The 10,815-nt window shown below is 29.6% G+C and overlaps 1 protein-coding gene and 1 pseudogene across 1 annotated transcript; both read left to right on the top strand.

Annotated features, from left to right (window-relative positions):
- Positions 1-3,965: 3,965 nt before the first annotated feature.
- LOC145581833 (MLP-like protein 31) lies at positions 3,966-5,123 on the top strand. Its single transcript, XM_081638862.1, has 2 exons — positions 3,966-4,174; positions 4,812-5,123. Exons 1-2 carry the CDS (start codon positions 3,988-3,990, stop codon positions 5,078-5,080), a joined length of 456 nt encoding a protein of 151 aa, XP_081494988.1. The 5' UTR covers positions 3,966-3,987; the 3' UTR covers positions 5,081-5,123.
- Positions 5,124-8,216: 3,093 nt separating this feature from the next.
- On the top strand, positions 8,217-9,996 carry LOC145580755 (MLP-like protein 31 pseudogene; annotated as a pseudogene).
- The last annotated feature ends 819 nt before the right edge of the window (positions 9,997-10,815 follow it).

Here is a 10,815-nt window from a genome sequence, read left to right as displayed (position 1 = left end):
TCCATTGAAGATTAAGAAAACTCTAATATTCCCTATAGAGGTGAGTGTAGCAGGGTATCCTATAAAAATCTCAGGACCTGGAACCGAAACTTGTTGCAACATGTTCCTAAAAATAGGAACCGGAACCGGAACCTGTTGAACAGGTTTCTAAAAATTGGGAACCGGAACCAGAACCTGCAGGTTTCGGTTCTTAAACAGGATACCCTGTCTTTCAAAGTAAGCTTAATAATTGCTTGATAAATTGTTACAAAAAAAAAAAAGGATGTTCACAATAAAGCTTACAACTTTAATAAGTACTACAAATATAACAAACCAACACTAATTATCTAGAATATTTAATACAATATTACAAATACTTGTATTAATACCATTAATTAAACCTTTTAAGGCCATGTTATTTTGAGCTTCTGGGCAGAGCAGAGCAGATTAAATTTCAGCATAGCAGAGCAGATTTCAGGATAGCCAAGCCGAGCCGAGCAGAGCAGAGCAAATTTCAACATTATTATTAATACTATTATTAATGTTATTATTATTAATGTTGTTGTTGTTGTTGTTGTTGTTGTTGTTGTTGTTGTTGTTATTATTATTATTATTATTATTATTATTATTATTATTATTATTATTATTATTATTATTATTATTATTATTAGTATTAGTATAATTATTATTATTATTAAGTGCATATACCATTTATTTAGGTGAATGAAAACATAAATAAATTTGTACCATATTTAACATAAATTAATAGTAGAAAGATAATAGACAACAGTTTACTTATATTCATTTCACAAATATTTTAAAATAAAATGATTTAATGAGTAATAATGATTTTACTTATAAATATGTCTTAATCATATATTTTTAACCCTCAAAATAATAATGATATACAAAGTACTACTTGAAAACAACCTCTTTTTTTAATTCTTAAATTGTATGGAAAGATTTGAAAAATAATTCAACTCAATGAACTAACAATCAATGCCCACATTAAATGTTTCTATACATTGTGATTCTAATATAAAATGTTTATAAAAAGAAATTGTTATTATTATTATTTATTTTTTTTGAAAGAATTGTTATAATTATTAGAAATTATTAATTAATAATATTATTAAATATTAATTTTTAATATTTTGAATTATTAAATATTAGTATTGATAATTATTATTATTATGATTAATAAATATTAATAAATATTAATATTAATAATTATTATAATTATTTAAAATAATAAATTATTATCATCAATACAATATTAATTATTATTATTGAATATTAATTATTATTGAATATTAATTATTATTTGAAAATAGAGCAGATCAGATAAGATTTATTTTGAGCAGGGCAGAGTAGAGCAGATTTGATTTGAGCAGAGCAAAGAAAAGCAGGGCACAGTAGAGCAGCTCTAAAAAACGTGGCCTAAGAGTAAGATGAAAAATGAATAAGAGGAGGGAGAGAGGTAGGTAATGGCTTTTATACAATTTTAATATAGGGATTTATATTTGGGCTTAAATGATAGGTTCCGGTTTTGTGTACCCTACAGGGCCTGTACTAACAGGATACCCTACAGATTCTGGGTCTAAAATTATATTACCTGGAACCGGAACCTGTTGCAACATGTTTCCAATTTTATTACTCGGAACCAGAACCTGATGTACAGGTTCCGGGTATGAAACCCGCGATTCCGAACAGGTTCCGATTTCAAATCAGGGTACCCTGAATTTTTGCTAACCCCCATTCCCTACATATTATGAATGTGCCTAATTGACTAACCACGTAAATTCTTATGTTTTATTTGGTTATTATTATCTATCTATTTAATTATTCATTTATTATTTCATTTATGTATTATATATAGCTTCAATTGTTATACTATGTATTATTGACTACTTTTTCATCGGCACTATGCAAACACAACAACGCTTATTTCATTACAATCGGTACACTAGCAACATTTATGATTATAAATATCAGGTATTCCGGCCTACGTGCTGATAGTGATATGAATAACAATTGGCCTAGGAGCAACACTTATGATTATAAATAACAATAAGGATTGATCAAGTCAAGGTCGATCGTTGATCATAGCTTGCTGATGATATCATGAAAATCGTACATGATATTCTCCTCTAACTAATTGAATTGATACCAGATATTCTCTCCTTGATTCTAACCTCGTATAACCTTTGTTACAATTATTATAGTCGTTTAATCTTACTCTCTGAGATATGTAACGTAAGGATATTTAATTTTCCATTAAGGATATTATATTATAACACATATGATTTACAAGATGTTAAGCAAACTATGATCAAGGCTTGACCTTGACTTGATTGAATTTTTTTTTTTCTATATACATCCAGGTACAAGATGCATCGATCATTTGTTACAAATAAAAGCAATTTTATTGGAAAAAAATTATAAGAATTATTTTTTATGTTGTGACCCAACTTGAACTCCATATATGATGTATCCGCCACTGCCTTCGAGTATCTGGTCTAGATTGGGTCTCAAGTCGGATACTCGAATATGGATCAGTTTTTTCCAGATCTCAATATGTACTTTTCAAATACGTAGTATGTGAGAATGCCATAATGTTTATTCATATATAACTAATGATCGATGTTTGTTCACATATAAACAAAAATTAAAACTTTCATCAAATGATCAAAAAAATATTTTTCTTTTATTCTGATTCAGACAAGAATTAGTAAATTATTGCAATATTAGAAGATCCTTCGATAACAAGATATCAAAACTATTCTACCACTTGGGGGAAAAACCCCTAATTAAAAAGTTGAGCTGGGTCACATGACACATGATTTATTGACTAAGTAGTATCACATGAATCACGTCCTACTATACAAAATTCATCATTAATTCTATAATTAAGAGTCTAAAAATTACAGTAATTAGCATAATTCAAATCATAGAGACAATGTATGTAAGCTAGGCCAAATGCTGACGCAGCGGCAGTCATATAGCACCATGCCACCATGTAAGTTAATAGAGTAATACAAAATTAATTATATATTTCATATCATCAGATGCCTTTTAGGTGGGAAATGACAAAATGTGGTTTCGGATAAGACATTTCATAAACCAAATCTTAGCGTAAACCATAATATTATTGAAATAATAAGATTAAACTAAAACAAGATTTTAGCTGGAACTCCCGGAAGTAAATTCTATATTTGTATTTGTAAACTTTTTTTATTTTATTTTATTTATTTTTTGCATTTGTGTGTATGCGCGCAAATTATATGCCGAAGATGTTCATACAAAACCTACAATGTATTAGCATATCACAACATAGCCGCACAATCTACATATTTATAAATGTCAACTAGTTTAATTAGCAAAATCCTAACGTCACGAAAACCCTTAAAGCTAAATGAATTCTAGATTTTTTTTTTCACTTTTATCTCAACATATATAATTTAAATTATGAATTTTGGTGATAACATGTAGCAAATTTTAATTTGTTATTGGCATGAATTTCTACACTGTAATTACTTCGTAGCACATAAGCAACTCTCCATAATGCTTCTACCACCCGAGAAAGTACAATTACACCATGATAAGTTCTTGAAACTAACAAAAATTTCATCAAAAATTTATTTTAGATAAAATAAGTTTAGATATGATCAACTGAGTAAATTTGATTAAAATAAATAAATTGTACTAATAAGAAATGAGTCTATTTGATTAAAGTGGGCCAGCCAAACCCTTTTTTCTTACCTACTAATTAAAAAAACGAATTAATTTGGCAAACGCAGATTGGTCGTACATTAATATAAACAAAATTAAATAATGTGACTATGTAAGTACTCGTAATATGTTGCCCTTGCTTATATTGGAAATTCCTCTATAAATTGGCACCTTATTATATTGCACAATCAATTTACTCATCAAAAATATTACTTCCTCTACACTGAAGTTAGTGAGCATATCTATCCAACAAAAAAATTAAGTGAGCATCTTAAAATGGGTATTAAAGGGAAGTTGGAAGTTGAAGTAGATATAAAATGTCATGGTGATATATTTCATGAACTATTTAGTAGCAAGCCACACCATGTCTCCAACATAACACCCTCAAAAATTCATGGTTGTGATGTGCATCACGGTGAATTTGGCAAGCCTGGCTCTATTATTTTCTGGAATTATACCCTCGGTATTTCTTCACCATCATCATTACAATTATATATATATGTTGTCTAACCATTATATAGACCTAGCTATTTTCTTCGTAACTAATTTACTCCTTGTTATTTATCTATTGAAGAAATAATCATTAAAACATTGTGATAGTCATATACAATCGACCATTATTATAAATTTTCACTTTGAAGTAGGTTATTGTGCATTTGATTTTTTCATATATATTAAATTTGTCCCAATGATTATTAATTTTTTTTGTCAAAATCGACTTTTGATAATACAACCACGAAATGTATAAAAATTTGTTTTTTATTTGTGATGGTGGTTTAATACCTTTACTATTTTTCTATTGTTCAATAAAGTAATAAACTAGCTCATACTGTATATGGTATTAATCAGTCAGCACACATCACGGTCATTAAAGATAATCAGCCCATGCTTGAACATGTGTGAATAGTTTATCTTGTAAAAAAAAAAAAAAAAAATGGTGTGAATAATGTATAATTTAAAATAAAAATGTAGCAACTAAATATAAACAAAGTAACCTAGTGCGAGTATTACATTGTGTATCTCGATAAATTCATTGTCTCACTTTAATTTTTACACTATATATGCACTCTTTATTCAAGATGCTCACTTTATAATTACAGATGGTAAAAAGTGTGTTGCAAAGGAGCTAGTGGAAGCAATTGACGAGAAGAACAAGTTAGTGAGATTCAAAATCATTGAAGGAGATCTTCTAAATGAGTTTAATAGCTTCACTATCATTGTACAAGTGATTCCAAAGGATCAAATAACTGCGGTTATGTGGGCTATCGAGTTTGAGAAGAAGCACGATGAAGGACACTACCCTACTAGAGTAATGGACTTTTGCGTTGAGGTCACTCGAGATATCGAGGCTCATCACCTCAAAGCATGATTAGCAGCCGATGGGGCGCTCACATACATCTGCTTAAGTGCGTGTCATGAACGTGTGTATGAGTATGTATCATCTTCATCTATTGTATGCAATAAAATGGTACATTTTCGATTGTAGAAAATATGATGTGTTTCGATGGGACTCGTGTGTCTACTTAAGAGTGTGCGATAAATGTATGATATGAATGTATATCTTTATCGATCTATTGTTTGCAATAAACTTCCGAGTGTAGAAATTTTGATGTATTGAATAACGTTGTTTAAATTGCTGTTTATTGTAAGTACTTGTTAAGCAATAATAAGTCAATAAGAAGTCAATTATGCATGAATATGGACCATTGAGTATATAATTTTGATGTGATCTATAATAATTCAAAAACCTTATAACACTCTTTTATGCCATGTGTGATATAATATAATTATTCTAAGTAATAAAAATGAACTGAGAGAGCTAGAATCATTTTAGATTAGAAAAAAATAAAATCAATTGAGCAGGGTAAAAATTTATTTAACTGAAATAATGAATAAAATCAAGAATGTTGAATGATAATACTATATTAGACAGTAAACGTTATATTTTAGTTTGTTCTCAACTCTCATATACTACACATTTTTTCCAAAGTCTCTTGAAATCGGGAGGAAAGCTCTAACCACTTGAGCTGCTATCCCTCACTCTCTCATACACTAGACATTGAAATAACGAATCTTAAATTTTGGTCTTTGGACAATGAGTCTCAAATATTGGATCACAAATTTACATCACACCGAATACATGGTAGTAAGTCCATCTCATCCAATAATTGCGGAGTATAATTATTTCTATTATGCATTTAATATACAAAAATTATACGCGTAGTGTACATGAGCTTTTTTTTTATTATTTGTATATTTATTGTTTGCAATTTGTGACCATTGGACATGATCAGCGCTTAATAGGTCTAAATTTGTTTTCTTTTGAGTTTGATAAGTGTTTAATAATGAATCGATATTGATTTGTCAATGATTATAAATTAATAATGAATGATTGTTAGACAAGTGATTAATTAGGACATTAATTTTTTTTTCTTTTAACTCCAATATAAAATAATAACTCCAATACCTTGTTTTGAAACAGTAACATTATTCAATTGAATGTAACGTGTTCATGTTCAAAAAAAAAAAAAAAAAAAAAGGTGGGAGGGGGGGGGGGGGGGGTTTCGGGTAATTGCTATACCAAAGCAACATCAAACTTCTTTTTACCTACAATGCTATTGATCAAAGTACTTTTAAATGGATTTGCTAATTTGTTAAAGTAACTATATTTGACAATTAGTTACAATCATTCAATTTAATTAAATATTAGGTGAATAATAATGTTAATTTGATGGTAATTAGGGCTGCAAACGATCCGAGTTGAGCCGAGTTCTAGTCTGTTAGAGCTAAGCTTGATAAGAACTATTCATGTTCGAACTATCTCGAGCATGAACGAGCTTTTAAAAATCTTGTTCGTGCTGGGCTCGTTAAGAATTTGGCTTGTTCGAGCTTTGTTCACGAACGTACTCGTTTGCATTTCGAGTTTAAGTTCGAGCTTGAACGGGTCTAAATCGGGTTGATTAAATAAACGAGCCTTAATTTATCATTTAAAAAAATGGTTTCTTACTTTCTTTCAAATTTTAACACATCCATTTAATTTTATAAAAAATGTTTATATTCTTTCTATAAAAAAAGGTAATGATGGAGTTTTCATGCTTTTACATGATGAAATAATTAGTACTTTTTACAAATATGTATGAATAAAAAATATATAAATTTTTCAAATTTTAATTGGGCGTGAAAAAACTTATAAATTGACTTAAACGAGCTGTTCATGAACATTACCGAGTCGAACATGTTGTTCGAGCTTTGTTCATTTATTTGACGAGCTTAAGATTTTTGTTCAAGTTTGTTTGTTAGCTTAACAAACGAGTTTTGACCAAGCTTTGACCGAGCTTGTTCGCGAGTAGTTCACAAACGTATCGGCTCATTTACACCCCTAATGGTAATACCTCTAGCTGAATCTTCTTCAGTAGTGAATGAATATGACGGTTGAGCATTAATAATGTAAATAGGTAATAAATAAGTTTTTATAAAGTACTATATATGGTTTGTAGAGGTGGCAAAAATTGACATGACACGACAACACGATATGAATCGAACACAAATATATTAGGTTTGTGTTAAGGGTTTTCGACATGTGTTTAATTAATTAAATGAGTCAACATGACACGACACATTTTCTTTAGTACGTGTTAAGATTTCCAACACGAAATTAACATAACTTAACCCACTTAAGAAAAAAAAACCCTAATAAATTATGGAAATTTTGATAAATTTATTGAATTGGATGAGGCTAATATTTTTTTCATATTTAATTCTAAAATCAAAAAAATTATGGGAGCCAAACACGGAAAAAGCGAATTATTGTCAAGAGTTTTCGATAAGATTAATTAAAGTGATCAACACAACATGACACTGCCAGCAAGAATCAAACATGGTTGATGGTACCACTAATTTCAATAGAGTGTTTGGACAATATAGTGAAAACCAACTTAGCCAACACAATTTCATGGTATTTAGTGCAGTAATATAAGTATTTATATTTAATATATTTATTTCCTCAAAATTTTTTAAATATATTTCTATTCATGGGGCGGGGCTGTGGCCTAGGTAGGCCGCAGCCCGCCCCTAATTCCGTCTATGGATGTAGTACAACCAAAATTTTTCAAAAGTTTGTGAAAAACAATATAAGAAGAGAGCCACAAGGGTGAGTGATAAAAATCAATTCCGGATTCCCTGAAATAGAGAGGAAAGCTCTACCACCTGAGCTATGTATCTATCACATATGTTCTTCATCAAAATATAATAAGAAATCATTTTAGTTTGATCCTAAATATATAGCATAATTAGTGTGGTCGACAAAAGAAGATATTAGTTGTTGCCGATAATCAGCCATATCATAGAATAAAAACATAAATATATAATTAATATATATAAATATTTGGCCTTTCAGAATAAAATATGCTAGGTAATATTTAATGCGCTTATAAAAGGGAGCTATTAACACAAATAATTGGTCAACAAATCTCTAATTTTGTTTGCACTACTCTACTCTCTCAAAAATGGGCATCAAAGGGAAATTGGAAGTGGAAGTTGATATAAATTGTCATGGTGATATTTTTCATGAAATTTTTAGCACGAGGCCTCACCATGTCTCAGACATGTCACCCTCAAATATTCATGCTTGTGATGTGCACGACGGTGAATTTGGCAAGCTTGGCTCTATCATTAACTGGGACTATACCCTCGGTAATTTTCAAAATTCATTATTACAATTATATGATGTTTGTACGTAGTATATGAATTTCTTTGACTAGTTTAGCATAATTATGTGAAATTTTGTTATAATTATATAATTATAGCTGTCAATTATTAAGCTTATGCGTTGACAAACATGATAAACATGTGCATGCTAAAAAAGAGTGGAGGAAGTACTATTAACCCTTCCTCTTATTCAAATTAACTAGCTATTGGACCCGTTCTACGCACGGGTTATGCTTAAATTATAAATTTATTTGAAACTTTACAAATTATCTTGTCACCAAAAAATAAAAAAAAACCCCTTTACAAATTATTTGAATGAATTTATTTTATCGTCTTTTGACATATTATAATATTTTATGAATTAGTGGTAATAGACTAATAGTTGTAGAAAAAATGGCTTAAAATCGTAAAATCATATCTCTATCGCATGATATATTAATCAACAATTTGTATAAAAAACTACTTTGTAAATACCAAACACTTAATATAATTTTACAATTTTTACATCAAATGTGAAGGCATGATATTCTTCTTTAGTCTTTACCAATATATGTCTCTTATATTGCGCTTAATATCTTCAAAATTAAAGCCCCATGACACGCAAAAAATGTCATCCTATGGAATTTCCATAGTATTCTTGCCACCTCAATATTTTCCTTTTCAATCATCATCCTCATTGTTGTAGAAATTTCACATAGAATTTTGAGAGACGTTTCTCTAATTTTTTAGTTTTTGAAACTTAATGAGTGTGAAAAAATCTTTATTGAAAATTTGTATTTATATAAGAAGAGGGGGAAGATAAGGGGTCAAATTAAAGAAATGAATTATGAATGTAAATAAATTGAATTGATAGATGGAATAATGAGAAGAGGAGAAGGTTTAGGAAATTTAATTTGTTATTGAATTAAAATAAAGATTACAAAATATAAAAGTTATTGAGAAATAAAGGGGGAGATGAAGAGAGAATTTCTTTGAAAACATAAGAAGGGGGAGATGAAGAGAGAAAGGTGAGAAAGAATGATGACATGTGTCAATTTTGGTTTGTGTTTTTAAATACTAAGTATAGATTAATTGATTCAACTCCTTAATCAGGGCTATGTGTAATTAAGTAATTTAAAAACGTCTTGCCTACCCTCCCATCTTATTACGATTTAATTATTAGCAAGTTAAAAAGGCTTATAATTAAAGTTCGTTGAAAGGCTTGACTAGCTACGAAAATCAAACCTACTTCGCGTTATTTTAAAATTTAATTCGCGTTCACATGAATCAATCTCAATAATGGTGGTGGTTCCATGAATTGCAGATGGAAAAAAATGCGTCGCAAAGGAGCTTGTGGAAGTCATCGACGAAGAGAATAAGCTAGTGAGATTCAAAATCATCGAAGGAGATCTCCTAAACGAGTTTAAGACCTTCACTCTCACAGTCCAAGTGATTCCAATGGGTGACATAACGGGAGTGAAATGGACTGCCGAGTTTGAGACAATAGATGATAAAGGACACTATCCTACCAAGCTAATTGACTTTTGCATTGCAGTCTCTAGAGACATCGAGGCTCATCACCTCAAAGACGACAAGTAATCGACTAGCTCTACGTCGAAAACTACCGATCGATTGATGGCCTAAGGACTTATAGCCGGGTGTGTTATTATCGTTTGTTGTATGCAATATCGTTTGTTATAGCTAGGCTGTTTATTTGCTGTTGTTTTATGTTTGATTGTGTGTATCTTTATAAAGTAATAAGTAATTGTACTTTATGTATGCAATATGAATATATCACTCGGTGACTCCGATTCGTATTATTTATGAATTGATAATGGACTTATCAGTTATGTTTCACGGAAACAAGAGATGTAACGCACTTGAAAATGCAAAAGTTTTACGTTTTTTAGAGATTTATTTGGAAGAAAATGATTTTTTTTTTCTTTTTTTGTTTTTAAATGTTTAGAGAGCCATAAAGGCAAATGATGAGAATTGACTCCAAGATCTCTTGGAATTTTATCAACGACTACCATTAAAATAACCACTTTTGATAAGAGAAGTTTAATGACTCATTTTCAATCATTTTTTCTCCTTTTTCCACCCAATATTTCCATACCCCCTTATAACCCTTAATTTCCCTTCTCTTTCACTGTTAAATTAAGCACATGGTAGCAACTTACAACATTTAGTTTTTATAAGGTAGTTTCTTACAACAATTTTTTATAAGGTAGTTTTTTTAAAAATTTTGATGTATATAAGGTAATTTTTCACAAAAAGTCCCTTTTTTTTTTGTTTTTTTTTTGAAAAGAACTACCACAAGAATACAAAAAGTTTAAGTAACACTACCATATTTAATTTTCCAACAACAATCTCCGGTTGGTGGGGTTTACTTTACTCCGTATAGTATTTCAATCAATT

The sequence above is a fragment of the Chenopodium album genome, chromosome 15 (assembly GCF_948465745.1).
Source record: "Chenopodium album chromosome 15, dcCheAlbu1.1, whole genome shotgun sequence".
NCBI lineage: Eukaryota > Viridiplantae > Streptophyta > Magnoliopsida > Caryophyllales > Amaranthaceae > Chenopodium > Chenopodium album.
This window is presented reverse-complemented; position numbering and strand designations above follow the sequence as displayed.